The sequence below is a fragment of the Platalea leucorodia genome (assembly GCF_965183815.1).
Source record: "Platalea leucorodia genome assembly, chromosome: 4".
Taxonomy (NCBI): Eukaryota; Metazoa; Chordata; class Aves; order Pelecaniformes; family Threskiornithidae; genus Platalea; species Platalea leucorodia.
In genome coordinates, this window is record NC_138826.1 from 94,976,138 (window position 1) to 94,993,178 (window position 17,041).

The 17,041-nt window shown below is 35.4% G+C and overlaps 1 protein-coding gene across 2 annotated transcripts in view; it reads right to left on the bottom strand.

Annotated features, from left to right (window-relative positions):
* Window positions 1-17,041, bottom strand: part of PPHLN1 (periphilin 1) — a 73,085-nt gene that overhangs the window by 29,200 nt on the left and 26,844 nt on the right. The window contains exons 6-9 of one of the 2 annotated variants that reach the window (XM_082309784.1): window positions 14,167-14,381; window positions 10,075-10,157; window positions 5,711-5,830; window positions 2,927-3,067 (exon numbers count right to left, since the gene is read on the bottom strand). In XM_082309784.1, the coding sequence (XP_082165910.1) occupies window positions 2,927-3,067; window positions 5,711-5,830; window positions 10,075-10,157; window positions 14,167-14,381 (559 nt within the window). Of the gene's footprint in view, window positions 1-2,926; window positions 3,068-5,710; window positions 5,831-10,074; window positions 10,158-14,124; window positions 14,382-17,041 lie in introns of both variants that reach the window. The other variant, XM_082309783.1, reaches the window with a different exon arrangement.

Consider the following 17,041-nt stretch of genomic DNA (forward strand, 5'->3'; position numbering starts at 1 on the left):
CACCAGTTCTTAGACACATGCCCAGTGGCACAAGAAGTTATTTCTACCCTGTCTGATTTACTTATTTATTTTAAATACTTTAATAGCTGTCCAGTGAAGTCTGAAAACCAATCTTTCAGGAATCGTGCTTTGCAGAAGGATTACAGCTTCACCATTTTTGCAGCATAACGCTTTGCAATAAGTATTTTATTTTAGTAATCCTTCCACAAAATTACATTCCAGAAATAATACATTAAAACTAGATATTCAGAAGCAATTTTAAACACCTGAACTGGAAAAAAGTCCATAGAACAAAAAATTTTCTCCTGTTATTTGAGTCTTCAAGACAAATAATCAGAAACAAATTATATAAAAGCTTTCTTATAAATGTATTCTATATTTCATTATCAAATCAGTGTTCCTATTCCTAAAGTGTATTATAGCCTACAGTTCACTTTTAAGATTTAAATGTTGCATCTATATAAACAATACAGCATGACTAGCGATAGCATTAAATTTGCATGTTAAGAACTGATTTTACCGTGCAAAAACCAGAGACATACTTTCAGTTAAACAGTAGTAAAGCCAGTATAAATTATATTAAGAAGTTCATCCAAAAAACCTTTAGTAAGCAGTTCACCACAGGACTGCAAATTTAGTTTCCATTCCACTCTTTGCTGCCTCTCTCATTCCTTGTCAAAGGCAGAGAACTCAAGCCACACAGAATTAAACCAAATTCACTTTTAGATGCTGACAACTCAAAGTCAACGGAATAGTGTACAAATTTCTACAGAGACTGCTTCCGTACACAGTAGGAAGATTCATAGTATTTCACAATTATGAAAATCATCAGGACTATAATAACAATAGATTTTCTGGATTTTTTTTTTTAAATTGCTGAAGCAGAGCTTACTTTTAAACGTTTATCTGAAAAACACATAGGTCATTTTACAGTCTTAAGTTTAAACGATTAAATACATATCTTGTCTAGCTCTCAACAAATTCACAGTACTTGATTTAATAAAAAATACAAATCTTGTTCAGTTGAATAAAATGTATTGAAGATGCTTCCAGTATCATTCTAAAATCTTGTTTTAATTCTGCGGAAGCTGACAGCTTTAATATTCAAATCAACAACAGGAGAAACTGGTTCTATGAAATCCAAATCTTTTTAAGTTATTCCTCAGGCTTTTCTGAGCTAAGTTCCTAAAAGTATTCTGTTTTACAGAACATAATCTAGATTTCCTTAAAGATAAGCACAAACTCTACCAAACGTAATAACATTAGATCATATTGAAAACAACATTTGTTTTTTATGACCAAATTTTCATCTGTCTTCACCATAAGCCTGACCTTAGGACCAAGGGGCAGATCTTCATGGGCAATAAACCAATCACCGATTCACCAGCATCAGGCTAAATAATCACAGTTGCTATTTTTTAAAAATCTGCTCCTAGTCTTTTTTTTTTTTTTTTTTTCCAGTTTGTCATTTTTAAATAGTTAGAAGTTTATGCATTTGGTAATAGCTGATTTAGGCCATATACAACCTGGTGATCAGACACACAGGGATAAATAAACTGCATCATGACCCTCATAAGTTACAGCATGCTCTGGTTAACTCCACCCCAGCCAGACCCAGCACATATGCAAAGCCACGCTCACTAGGAAAATGATTATGCAAAGTCAACATTAAAAAGAAACAAAAACAAAACAAAACAAAAAAACCCCCAAAAAAACCAATTGAGTAGAAAGTTGTTTTTCAAGCATCAAGAAAAAAGGAACAATGGTGTTACAGTACGGGAAATGGGCTCACAGGCAACAGAACAAAGGCCACTGGAATTAAGATGGCAAACAAAGACCTAGAATAAGCTTATCTCGAACAAGACCAGAAACTTATTTTCTTGAAGATGTTATTATGAGATAATCATGAGGGGGAAAAGTGGTACTTCCCTTCCACCCATCCCAGGCATACACTGAAAACACTGTAAATTAGAGCAAGTTTGAAGGAAGTCATCTCTTTCTCCCATACAAATTATAAACTTTAAATACAATTTCCAGCGTTGGGCATAGTTGCATTTACGTTAGAAAGATCAAAGAAAAATCTCCAAACTCTGCATTCAAACTAACAAGAACGGAAGCAAAACACTTCAATTGTTTATGACAAATGAAGTTGAAGGTTACTGTAGATAATTTCCTTACTGTGAGGTGACATGATATTAAAGACTAACACATGAACGTCCACTGAACCACCTCAAAAACTCAATGCTACAAGAAGAGTAATAGAAATCACTTCATATTAAATCAATCCTCAAGTACTCAACACAAAAGAGAAAAGGATACAAATTTTTAACACAATATCCCTCCCTCATCCAGATATAAAACACTATAGTCAAAGCAAAACTTAAAGGTTCTTAATCTTCAGAGAATGACAAAAGGCACTGAGATTCAAAGCTGATTTAAAAAAACCCAAATAAACACAAAACCCCAACAAAACACCCCCCAAACCACAACAACAATAAAAATAAACAACAGGCAGCTTCTAGTGTTCAATGCCAAACTGTACATATTTAGGCTAAGGAAATTACAGTGTAAAAGTAATTTTTGATAATTTGATCTCACATAAAGCCTTACTTTTTCATTGTATTTGAAAATATCTGTATTATATTTGATTTTAAAACAATTATTCAAAGAAGCAGTCATTTTCTTGGCTAGCAAAGCAGCAGGTGTTTCATGTAAGTTACACAAAACTAACACTAATTCCCATGTGCAGATGCCATACTTCTTCAGAATTAAATAGATGGAGATGTTATCATCACATCATCTCAAGACATCAGATTACAGTCATATTATGCTCCAAGAAGGAGGAAAAAATAAATCAACGTATTTCTAGCAGTTCAAACCATTTGCACAGGTACTGTATCAGTGACAAAATGCCCAGAGGACTCACCTGTTCAATCTCCTTTGTCTTAGTTGCAATTGCTTTTGAGCGCCCAAGAAGCTGGCCATCCTCATATAATTCCGTACTATCCGTTATATTTGTTTCTGTTTCCTCTGTTTGTTCGACGTATAATGGAGCTGAAGATCCAGCCTTAAAAAAAAAGAAAAAAAAAAAAAAAAAATCAGAGTTTTGAGAGCAAAATAAAAACCTCAAAGTGTGAAAGCAAAAGTAAAAACCCAAATACAGTCATTCAGTTAGATATGAGTTGGTTATCAAGACTATTAATGAAGTATTATTGCTACAATCTAACAGATACAGAAATATGGATTTTAAACACGTAGAAAACATGACATCGTAAAAAACCTCCGACTCAGTCTTAACTGTGTAAAGACAATGATGTCAGATAACCTTTACCTGCCCTTCTGCTGAGAATAAACTTGTATATGATATTTATAACACCAGCTAGCAAGAAAAATCCACAATGAAAGTGGGATTAGTTTTCTGGGAAAGGATAAAAGTAACAAAATCAAAGGTAAATAGGCATCAACAAAATCAAAATGCTGTCAGAAAGAACTCTTGCAGCATTCAGGACCACAGGTTTAATATTAAAGGAACAGAGATACCTATTATATAGCAAAAGCAAACTCCGCAGTTAAAGGATTCCTGATAATATGAGAAATCTTACTGAAGTACCAAAATTGTATAAGCTTCCCTCTAAAACAAAAATTAAGACAGTATCCCTGCCCCGAAGAAAACAGACTCTGACTCCAAGGAGTCTATATAGAAGATGTAAAAAGAGAAGAAATTACTACAGCATATTTAAATCCAATATTATGGAACAGATTTGTAGAATGTAGTAATTTTTTCTTTTTAAATAAGATTTGAAAATTGAAGAAGATGCATAAAAATATTTTCTATAATCAAAAATAAAGAGGTGGATAATCTTAAGACTTAACTAACATGAAAGAGAAAGGCATTAGACAAAAAAAAAAAAAGAAGCTTAAGTGGTCCTACGAGCACCTCTCAAAACTTAGCAGCAATACAAACCATTAAGATTGCATCCCAAATCTTGTTACTGCAGTAAATCACGAAATGCCTGAGAGGGAGTACAGGCTGCTAAAAAGTTCAGCGCAACACAAAATTCAACTATTAAGCACTATGTAAGATAAACTGGAAAAAGTTAAAACCTGTTGCAATTCATACATGACAGCCTACTAATCAAGGTGAGAAGTATCCTTTCTTCTAGGACTCAGACTGAGATGCCTCACCTCCTTCGTTAGCATTCCTGTAGCACACTTTCTTAGTCAATAAATCACCTCAGACTCGGCCATAATCAACTGCAACTGTTTCATTTTGAGTCTTTCTTTATTTTGAGTCTTTTTGCCACTGCAATTTTCTCTGAGGCACAGAGGAAGCTTTAAACAACTCTCCTCCATATGGCCCACTCTGTTCTTTCCTCCCTTGCATTACCTTCCCCTCATCAAGAACAGGACGGGCATTTCTCTTCACTGTTACTCTCCTGAACCTCTCAGAAATGTCCACGTATATGTTTTCCTCTGCATGGCATTCATGCTTGGATCAGTTTGCTGCTTCTTTTTCCTCCCTCCAACCCCTCCCCGCCCCGCTCTTTTTTTTTCTTTAATTTCTTTTTCCTGGAAGGAAATGAACAGTTTATTTATCCAACTGGATCTTCCTGTCCAGTATCAAGAAGCTGTTGATGCGCTCAGCCATCACATCAATGGACAGGACTTAAAAGTTCAGATAAATATGGATCCAGTGAGTTTATTTCTCTAATCTAGCTCTTAGGCTCCACAAGTGAAATACAAGGAGGAAGTCTGATGCTTCCCAAGATGCTTTTCTTTTCCCTCAATTATTTACAAACAAATATAAAATACAAACCCATTAATCATAAAGTTTAAGATGTGACTTTGTAAAGTAGGTACTATTTTGTTTTTGTAGGAGTGCCTCTAAAGTTGAAGCAAAGTGAAAGTTGAAGATGAAATGATCACAGAATTAAAACAGGCTATTTTACAAAAAGACATTACATGACATTTGGTTTGTTTTAGATGACAAATACATCTTCCACTAACACAGCAGAATTCAAAGAAGACATCCTATCCAAGAGCAGCATAAGAAAACGAAGACTGAAAAGGTCTATAATCACACTTCAATATAGCAAGGGGTAGAAGACAAGGAGGGGGAAGAACAGATGTGTATAAACTGGCAATTAATTAATGCTGATTATTAATGAAATAAAGGTTCTGGGGGAAAAAACATCCACCCACTGCAGTACCAAGACAAAAGCTTAATTTTTAATATAGAGGAGGACTGCTTTCTGAAAAGGAATACATGACATGGCAGGCTGACGTGGCATGGAACTGAACTCAATAAACCAGGGTTTCTCTTCTAGTCTTATGTTTTACATGTACGCTCGTATTTTGACTCAGAAGTCCCTTGCTAATTTTAGCAGTTAAGTCGGCATACATACTTACACTAGTGCAAGAGTTCCTTGGAGGATCCCTGGGAGAGCTAGAGCCTTATTTTGTCAGTTGTAGCTCAACATGAATTAAAATTATACTAACAAAACCAACTCTGTTTTTGTACATTTTTTCAAATAAATAAATAAATCACAAGGCTTTAGTCTCCATCTCGCTCCCTTTCAACAAACATTTAATAGCATAAGCAGACAAATTCAGGAGTAAGTTACAAAATGTGCCTTTCAGGAGAGTACAGAAAAACAAGAGTCTATTGTTGTAACACCTTAAAATAAATCGATTAATACTCCTGTCTTACATCATACTCTGTTATTTCAGGTAAATTGCTTTCATCGGCCTTCTCTGACTTTTCAGCTGCCCACTTGCTTGCAGCTTCTGCAAGTTCCTTTTCCGATAGTCTGTTGCTCTTATCCAAGGCCTGTACAAAAACATCATAGTCAAGGTTTAACATGAAATATATTTACACATGGTGAAACATCTTTAAAACTAAAATAAACAGTTATTCAGATGCCCAAAACATTTTAGAACAGGAAATAAGGAAGCTGAAGCTATTTCATTTGCTGACCGATTTCTTTAAAAAGAAAAGTGGGTGGGGAGAGAGCAGAGAAAAAAAGAAAAAGAGAGGAGAGAAAAAAAGAAAAATCAATTAAGTTCAGTAAAATGTTAAAAAAGCACCATATTTTCAGAAACAGGTTATTAAATTCATGGGACAGAGATAACAAAAATTGCTTGAGACCAGTTGAGTTTAAAGAGACATGGATCGAATGGGCACTAAGAAATCAGATACAACTGTGGAGTGATCTAATAATTCAATGTGATTTTCAGGCATAAAAGGTTGTAACAAATTTAAACTAAACTATTAAATACTGTGTAGGGTATAAAAACTTAGCTAATTAGGGACAAAAAGTATTTTATACATACTTTAAATGATCAGAGCTGCTTCCATTAAAATTCATTATTTTTTATTTGGGGGAAATGTTCATCATTTATAACAGAGTCAGTCATGGCTTTATGGCCAATCTACCTTTTCAGATGGAAATACTCATAAATAATATTTAAAAACTGATTTCATATAAATAATATTTTAAAATTGATTTCTCTCTAAGAATACAATTTGGCTTTTACTGACAGAGCAACAAACAGACAATGACAAATACCCTCGTACCAAAACCATTTTAGGAATAGCTATCTTTATAAATCTTGTTACCACTACGTGGGTAATTCATTTGAATCAACTGTATGTATAGAAGTATCCATCCAAGAATCTATACAACTCTAATATTAAAAACTGAAACACTAAGGTGGATATCTAAAAAAGATACAAAAATCCTACTGCCTCAAAAAGGTTGTCACAATTTCTACCCGAAAATATCTATCTTAGCAAATAGATGGACAAAAAAAAGCAAACAAAAAAAAAACAAACCAAAAAAACCAACACTCCCCCCTCTTATTCTTTGTTCATTCCAAATTACATCACTGCCCAGAGGAAGTAAATACTGTGACCTGTAATAAGACTGCTTCATCTTCAGACCTTCTGTGCTTACCTCAAGTAAAATATTATGCAAACATCTCTTTGTGCTGTAATATGGCATAAGTATACAATTCACAGAACCCTTCCAGGATTGTGTGTCATAAAGACACCACCTTTATCTGAATCCAGAAGAGGAGCGCAACGTAATGTTCAAATAGGAATCCCTCTTTTCTATAAGTGTAAATTAGAGAATTATAACCAGCAGAGTCAGGAGGTGACAAAGTTCAATATGCAGGGGCACAAAGAGGGTTCTTAAAAGAAAGGGGTAATATAATTCATAGAATAATTAGCTCAGCTCACCTTTCCAAACTACACAATTATTTTTACACTAGTCTCACTACAAACTATCTGCGGCCAAGTTTTTTCCCCCCCATGTTCTTATTCCCTATAGTACGCCCGACTTTTACCTTTAACCTGACTTTTCCCTAGCTGCCAAAAAATCTTGTATCGTGGTACTATTATGAGACTCTCCCTTTCCTCAAACGTAGCTCTGGCCAATACTAACAAAAGGAAGGACCAGTATCTTTGTCACCGACAGTCAGCTTTGCATGAAATGAAGATAAATAACCTCTCACATGACTTACAGTATTTCCACAAGCCATAAACAGAAACTAACCACTCTAGCATCTACTGGAATACAGCAAAAAGAATCTGTTTAATTTAATCTTACTAAATTTAATTCTATAGGTCACATGTCAATAAATATGCATTAAAAAATCCTGAGTGCATTTTATGTAATAAAGTAATGGTATTTCCACAGGTATGCTACAACTGAAGAACAGGAATGTATACATTTACTTAGGCTGCAAACTTGCAAGAAATTAACAACCTAGTATATCTCATAAAAAACAAACAAACTTTCCCCCCTGTCTCAAAACAGAGGTGTCTTTTTTTCTTTTTTTACCTTATACATAACATAAGAACAGCAAAAACCTGTCAGTTTTCTGCTATCTTTGCTGGGAAGCTTTCCCTGTCTCACACATCTGCCTTTTGCTCTAATTATGTTGGATATAGCCTCCAAGGCTTGCAGTCCAGACAGCTATTAAAGAGAAACACAAAAGATTTCATGCCGTAGTCAATTAAACAGGTGGTTAAGATCAGATAACACCAACATGTATTAATTCACGTGCATGAATATGTAAAAAATTAATTATAAGACAGATAAGAATACCTTTTCAGATTTGCATACAGTTACTACAGTGAAAAAAGATATTGCTGCGGAAGCATATACCTTTGTAAGTATTTCAAAGCTAAATTATAACTCAGAGCATTGAAAATTTTCTCCTTTAATCTATAAAATGAAGTATATGACTCATTTCTGAAGTCTAAGTAGATTGTAATACCTTGGCCCCAGAGATGTTCATCATGTTTTGCCAAGACTTTTTCTGTTGATATTTCTATGTCAGTGAAACACTTATATCACTTAACCGGTCAGTGTAATCCAGCCATCACCCCAAGAGGCTCCACTGACACAAGACAGTACATTACAAGCAGATTTCGGGATGTCAAGAGAAAAAGCAATAAAAGGTCACTGAAGTACTTCCATTTCTGCAGCTGATGCATACCCAATAAATATTCGTGTTGACTGGGGAAATGATTTCCATCACACAAAGTTTCATGTTGTGTAGCTTACATCAAGTGGATATCCACTGCCAGTAGATATATGCAAACTACCAGCAAAAAAACCAATACAGCATAGATCAGACCTGACTGAAGAAGAAAGCAAAACATTTAAAGAATACTTTATAGTTCAAGCTCACACTGAATATTAATACGAGAGCAAGAGATTTTGCAATGGCTCCTTGTTCTGAAAGGCTTGTATGAAGCAAAGATTTGGTATTGAGTTGTAGTATGCGGAGTCTGTAAGCAAAATAGGTGAACTAATTATAAAGTTTATTTTATAATCCAAAACAGTGTAACTTGTGCATAACAGCTTTTATCTTACTTTCCTTATTTACATTGCTGAAAATATATCGCTTGCCACCCCCCTTAAGGACATTGGCAATTAGCTAATGCCTAGCACAGCAGTTCTAAGAGAGCTGCATAAGGGATAAGTACTTAGAATGACATAGCACAACCAAAGCCTGATTTTTTCCCCACCTAATTATTTCCTCCAGTCTCACCTTCTCACAACAAAAAGCACCTTTCTTTCTTCCATTTTTTTTTGTTTAAGCATTGCACTGGTTTTATTAAAAAGACCTCAAGAACCAGGCTAGTTCACCACGCTACTTAGGGCAAATACTACTTTTTAATAGGACCTTATTCACTTCGAACAATATAATGCATTGTTTCTTTATTTCTCATTAAAGTATTTCACAACAATTCAGAGAAAGTACTCCTGTGGAAGTGTTCATTTTAACCTCAAATATAATTTACAGGCAAGCAGTCTGTGATGTGAAAATGTTTTTGCTGCCACAGGACAGCCAGAACAATATTGAATGCTGATTGTTCATTAGTGTTTATTAGCCTGTCCATTTAACTAATTAGCAAGATTATGTAGTTGATGCTCAGCCCACAAGATTTTTTTGATGGGAAATTAAACAGCATCATTTAGAACATAAAACAGCATTTACCAAACTATCTTGCAACGTGGCTGCCTTCCCAAGTAAACGCTATCATTCTTGCTACATCCTCGAGCAGCCCTGCCTCCAAGCCAACTCTGCTATCCACATTATCTTCCCAGTCAGTCAGACACTTCACCACACTGTTTCCAAATCCAGTCACAGCTTAGGAATTATTGAAGGATGAAGTTCCATGCAAGTACAGGCTTGTCCAATTGATCTGTTGCTCCTAAAAACTGCTTCCCCATTTTTCTCCTTGCCATTCCTTTTCTAGCACACTCCTGACTTCGGAAAATGACAATTTTAAATATATACAAAACTCCCTTTCTCCTAAAATGAGACAGTGAATACAGAATAAAAAGGTTTGTCGGTGTCATCATTAGATACACAGCATTATCAGCACCTTCCTGCCAGACAAAGGGAAACTTATCCTCTGCTGGATTGCAGAGCAATTCAGGATGCTCCTTTCCTTAACAGCTGCGTACAGTATCTCCTTCCAATTGAGGAAAAAATCCAACAACAACGAGCAATCTCAAACTGCGGTGAGAAGTACTCAGAAAGAAAATTCACCTTTGATGAGGGTACTGCTGTGGAGCCTGAAGGTGATGCATCTCTTGATGTTTTCAGTGATTGAACTGACGTCCTCTCTTTACCTACAATTAAGAAAAAATTAATGACTGTAAAATTATATTAAAGATAGACGTTGAAAATATACTTATTGGCTTAGAAAAACCGCAGTGAAATTCGCTCAAGACAGACATGAAATCTACATGCTCCACCATCTGATAAATATTGATAACACTTTCTTCTCTTTACAAACAGAGAAAAGATACAGCTATATTATTTCACATATTTAGGAAAACCCATTATCCTTCTTTTCAACATTAACTGAAAGGGTGTATCAATATGATTTGGCAAGATGATGCGGTTTTACTTTTTAATATTCCTGTAATAATAGAAACAGGTGAAATATTAGACACCAGTCAATCATTCCAGGAAACCAGGCAGTGTAGGAACTGGTTTAGCAAGCCACAGTATGTTGAAAAGCCCTGCCATGGGAAACAGTCCTGTATTCTATCAACCACAGGATAGACGCTCTTTGTATTATCAGTGTTTTTCTTGTAAGAGTTAAAATCGGCAAAATGACAATTCAAATTCACTGTGCTAATCACAGTCTGTGCATAGCCTTGCCACAGACCAGTTACAGGCAGCCCGCAGCAGCAGAACTGGTTGCAGTGTAAACTACTAGTTTTCAACCTGTGGTCCATGGATTACATCTAAGGGACCTGCAAAAGGTAAACATGAAAAGCAAATGTGTTGTCAGTAGGCCTAAATTAACTAGACTATTCACACTCATTGAGAAATGGTTGACTGTTCACAAATGGAAAAAAATATAGACTTACCTTGGCTTCCATTACATTTGTATCAATACAATTAAGAAAGGGATGAATCAAAAAGTCTATCAAATACTTATGAAAATTGGGATATAAATTATTTTAGTAGAACTATAAACAAATATGGCTTTAATTTAATGAGTCAAAGCAATAAAGAGAAAACATGGCATCTCACTCCTAATAGCTGAGCTATTTTCCTTTTTTACTCAATGCCACAAAATAAGACTGAATTGTGTTGTGTTTTTTAAAATGCACTGCTACCTACACAAATAATGTAAGGACAAGTCTATGTAAAATGCACACTTTTAACAACAGGAAATGTTTAAGAAGTATTTGAAAAGTTGGTCTTCTACTCTTTCCCCACCTTTTCAAACCATATGTATAGCGTAGACTTAATACAAACCAAGGATCAAACACCTGCTCATCTCTGCACATTGTTAGAGGCAAGTAAGTTACTGCTATGATTTTGAAGGCCTACTAATCCATGCAAAAATCTTCACAGCTACTGCTGGGTCTTTCAAAAATGCTACTGAAAATAGATGAGGAAGTTACTCTGGCAAAGCAAACATTCCAAATTTTTGCCCTCCACTTTTGCCCTCAATTTGATGATGATGCTAAAAGGAGAACATACTTAAAAAACAGCAAGCAGCCTTATTGAAGAATTTCTAGTAGCCATAAAACAAAAGATGAATTATGAATTACCTTTAACTAAAGAAGCTCTTTAACAATGAAAAGAAATAGCAAAAAGAAAAACCGTGAAAAATTAGAAGTTCCTATAAATACAAAGTATATGACAAAGCCAAAAACATGAAGATAGAAATAATTATGTCTTTAATCCGTCACGCTCCCCAAAGCACAGTATGTCTCCCTTGACACCACCAAGTAACACAGAAGTTTTGCTCCTGTGATACCTGCTTTTCAGCCCCACGGATGAGCTACCTCCTTTTAAATATACAGACTACTCTAACTCTGCCTCCTACATGTTTCCTTCATCACACTGGATTCTTTAAAGATTATCTCAGTTCAGTGGATTTTATGTTTGCGCTTGAATAGATGAAATAAACTGATAGAAGTGGCAGTAAATTATTCAAAGTTAAGCAGAGAGAGAAACCACCATTTAATTTGGAGACATTAAAAGGCCATCTTTTCTGAATGCATGTGGGTATTTGGAACACACAAGCCCTAGCTGTGCAATCAAACATGATGCCTTCCGAGCACCACTTCTTGCCACCTTGCATCTCCTTGGCATACCACACTACAGACCCCTTACCGACCAGCCCGGTGAAGAAATACCACCCTGTTTCTCTCCATGCTCTCCCACCACGGCTGAATGCCTGTCCCTTCCCATCAGCGCTCTCCCTCCCTTTACCAAGCTTCTTTATGTCCCCCCAGTTTTCTTTGTTCAAATCCTGTATTTATCCCATTCTATGAAGGGCTGGAGAACACGGGATATTCCTCCCTCAGTGGAAGTCATCAGGCCAAACTGATTCAGACCGCATGATTTTAAATAGTATTATGTTATTGAAAAATACACCGTATTATAAGTTCTGAATGAAATAGTATATACTTCGCATGTTGTAAATCCATTTAAGTACAGACTAAAATGTACTGCTGACATACATCTGATATGTCCCACTTTACGCTACTTTTAAATATGTAATACATGAGCTTACCTAAGACAAATTATATTCAAACATGATTCTAAAAGTATTATTTAAGCCACTTATACTTTGCGAATAGGCCATTTTAATTCAGTCATCTAGAGGAACAGTTTAGTAGTACTATTTTCCAGGGAACAGGTAGTTATGAAGAAATAGTCCAGTGTACAAGCCATCTGGTCTCTTAAAACTGATTTAAAGATGATGGGGACAGGTGTTTAACCATGCAATTGGAAAAAAATCCCCAAAGCCACAGACTTAAATGTAAACTCCTCTCTTGACCAACATCTTTTCTGATTTGTGAAGGTGTCTGCTTCTACTTATCTACTTCCACTACTGTTTGAGTAATTCTGCCAATATACTACGAATGTGACAGAAGTTGGCTCAAAAGTTCAGGAAAACGCTGAAACATTCCAAAATTTTATATGGTTTCTCACAACAATTTTTTCCTGTTCCTGGTAATTATGATCTGCACATCTACAACACTTCTACAAATTTAGCTGAATATCATATTTTTCTCTTCCTCTTCTACACCTACAGGAATTCATGTTCACTGAGTATTGGCACAAAACACTAAAGGAATCGCAGTGATGAGCTAGAAAGATAATTTGTATTCTACAAGGAGTGAAGTGATTCCTCAATATTTAAATAATATTAACTAAACTCCACAAGATCTTTTTTGGCAAGAAGTGCTACATAATGGTCCAGTGTGCCACTCTGGAAACACACAATATGCCTATCAGTGAATAAAAAGAAAAATCTAATTAATTTTTTAAAAGCTGCCAAAATGAACAGTAGGTTTGTACAGTTCACTAGAAAGCATTTGCAGAAAGGGAAATCAAATTGGATTAACTTACATACGTTGCAGAAACAGCAGTGGCTCAGATTGTAGTATACTAAAAAAACCAATTTTGCCTTTTCTTTTGCAAATTATTTAAATAGGAAAACCTTAAATATTTTCAAAACAGATGATTTGTTAGACTTCCAGGGAAGATTAACAGCAAGCTTTCAAAAGGCAGAATGTACACAGTATAGATTTAACTGAGATATGTTCCACATTTCTTCGAGGAGAGCAAGATTTGAGAGAATCTGACGATGAGATGAAATTGCTAAAAAAAAAAAAAAGCTTCAAAACGCTAATAATACAGTTCTAAGAATATTGTCAGAAAATGTAACATATAGCAGTATGTACAGGAAGAAAAGTCTTCATGTGCTACAGATGACAGCAAAGTTTCTTGTAGGGGAATCCAATGACGCACATAAAGAAGTAACAGAAGCAGTTGATGCTAAAAGGAAAATAAAAAACCATATGATACTAGAAAAAGCTGTGCAGCTGAAACTCCTACAGTCAGTCTAGAGCTGCTACTGAAATAACACCTGCAATCTCCCACACGAAATACATAAGGGAACAGAGAGTACAATGAAACAACCAAAGAGCAGACAACACATAACTGGTACAAAATGTCTAGTTTTCTCATTGTAAAAGACAGCATGTAAAGAAAAAGGGCTTATACAGTGAGTTGCAGTTTCACCTCACCAACCAGTTCTCATCATTAATCCAGCATTACCTTGCTGAGAAGAAATATTTCTTTTATGTAAAGATGACATACTTCTGCTATGCTGGGACTGATGGAAAGGATAGGCTTTGCTTCTTTCAGGAGAGTAGCTCCTGCTGCTGACGCTAGAGCCAGATCTGCTGTGCGGAGAATCCCTTCGGCTCCCTGGTGATTCCCTGAAGAAAGGAGAGTCCCTCTTGTGAGGGGATCGCTCTCTCATATAATGAGAAGGATAGAAGCTTTTTCTTCTGAAGCCATCTCTGATGTCCCTTTGAAGACAACAGAAAAATAGAAGTTACTTGGTTGTTCTTCCAATGTTTGTTGAACAGCACTAGATAATACAGTGGCAACATTTTATGTCTGGTAAATACAAATTTGTTAGCTGTCATCTGCAGAACACGTCTGAAATCTTCAGCATTGTTAGAGTACTAGGCAATGAATGAAAAACAAGTACGAAAGTAGAAAAAGAATATGTATATGTATGTCATTTTTTTCAGATTTCATTCAACTACATCATTAGAAGCTAATTGCTTTCTATTTCTCAATAATACAGCTAAAATATAAGAGAAAGAGATGTTCAAGAAATTGGGACTCTCCCATTTTATTTCTTCAAATTCACTCCACACTCCACTTCACCTGGAAATTAAGCCTTAATTTACAATAGCTAAAAATGCATATGTAAATATTGCTCACACTATTTGGCTGTTTTTCAACTCTATTTTTCGCTTACCCTTATTTTCAAGGGACTATGTCCCTCGTTTGATTTCACACACCTTCCTATGGGAAATATCATTGAGGGATTTCAGTTTATATCCAGCAAGGACAAAAAAAGAAAACTGCAGACTATCTATTCTCATGCCTATGCATCCATTCAAGGTCAAACCCTGAATGAAAATATGAAGATTTATACCTACTGAAAAGTCTATGTCTTTCACAATACACAATATTCATTTTGAACTTTACTGTAAAATGCCAGAGACGAACATGAAACCCAACTGATTTGAAACCATAATCTAGTAAACACCAAAACTTTCTCCTAAATGTATATACTGTTACTCCAGACCATACCTCAAATGTCCTGGTTACCTGCAAATTATATTAATATACATATTTATCTAAAGGTAAAAAAAAAAAAAAACAACAGTATCAAATTGAACCTTTCCTAAAGAATCTCAAAGCTAACAAACATGCAAGCGAACACCTACTGAATCTAGACTTGTGAGATTTGCCTTGGTCGGAAGACACATTGCTAAGAGAAGCAAGTACTTCTCTGCTCCTCCACAGCATTGCTAAGTAAAAATAAAGACTTCGTAGCACTTATAGTAAGCCAGAACGTACCTTGTTTCACTGCTTTTCTCTCCTATTTCTCATTATAGTCCAATATTTTAAATAAGGAAAAGAAAGAAAAGAAGCAAAGATCTGGTGGGCTCATTTAGCACTAGCTAATTTTATGTTAGCGGAGAAAAGGAAAAAAGCCCTCTAGTGTACAATTCCTATAGCGTGTTACAGGCCCACATTTGTGACAGGTAACAAAGGACTTCAGTGTGCCAAAGGTGTTTTGGACTACTGAAACTACACAGGTAGCACCACAGTAATACAAACCCTATTACATTGATGTGTTTTATACAGTGCTGATTTACTTTTTGCATGGAAAGCACGTGTGCCTGAGTGGTTCTGCTTCAGAGCGCAAATATCCCACAAGCAACATTGAGGTTATTCTGCAAGAGAAAAATCATCGGGGGGATAGCCAGTAAAAATACAGACTCCTTCAGCTTATTTCTCCAATTCCAGATGGAATAAAGTATCAGGAAAACAAAACAAATCTTTATTTTGAAACTTTTCATATGAAACTAAAGTATGAATCAATAGCTCTCAGCCACCGTGGTTTTCAGTAACACGCTAGTGAAGCAAAGCCAGGTTTCACAGTTAAATAATTATTTCCCTGTTAACAGACCATAGGCCTTTTATAGGTATCTTATCTTACAGAAAAGCTTATTTTACAGGTCTGCATACCAAAACTGATACAAGACAATGTTACACGGATGTATATCTAACAGGTGTGCTAAAAATCAATATTCATTTCCTTTCTAAACATGTTTCCTTCTTCTGTTTATTGTGACAGTTTCTTCTCGGCAAGCGAGCCAGCAAAAGAAACAATTAAGGAACTGTTAACTAGTACTCTATTTAATAGCCTCTATACAGTAGCCATTGTACAGATACTTAGATCAAAGAATGAAGCACCCCAGAATACACAGAAGGATAATCCTCCTGCTTTCTTCAAAGGCCTAAGAGCAATGTGCCCAGCTTTGGACACTACTCTTCAGGAAATGTGTAGATTAATGGGAGACTTTCCAGAAGGAAATAACTGAAATTATCAGAGACTGAAAAAACGCGTTTAATAAAGAAACACTCAAACCCCTTTGTCCACTTAAATTTAGCAAAAAGAAAACTAAAGAAGCCAGGCAAGTTCTCAAACCTATGAGATGTACCTGAAAATAGGGAACTAATGCTTTATTTACATTACATGTATGAACATTTCATGTAGCAATAGACTTAAAGATGGAAGTTCAGACTTTCAGTATGCTAGAAAGATTAGCTCAGCACTGAACTAGTTTGTCTAGTTAGGTGGGTTTTTTATTTATTAAAGAACATATTGATCAAATATTTATCAGGAATGAGTTAGGTACAGCACACTTTTCTTCAGTTTCCTTCCAAATCTCCCTCTTTAAATAATCTCATTTATTTTTAAAGCACAAGCTTTCTAGCAGACCAGTACACCACTTTTATGCCCAAAGCACGTTTTTATGAGCAAGTTATTAAGCCCTAGTATACAGAGAAGTTTATTATGGAAATGTTTACAGAGCCCCAGCTATTGCACACATATAACAAATGCTCTAATATCCACATAAGAATTTACAAAATATCATTG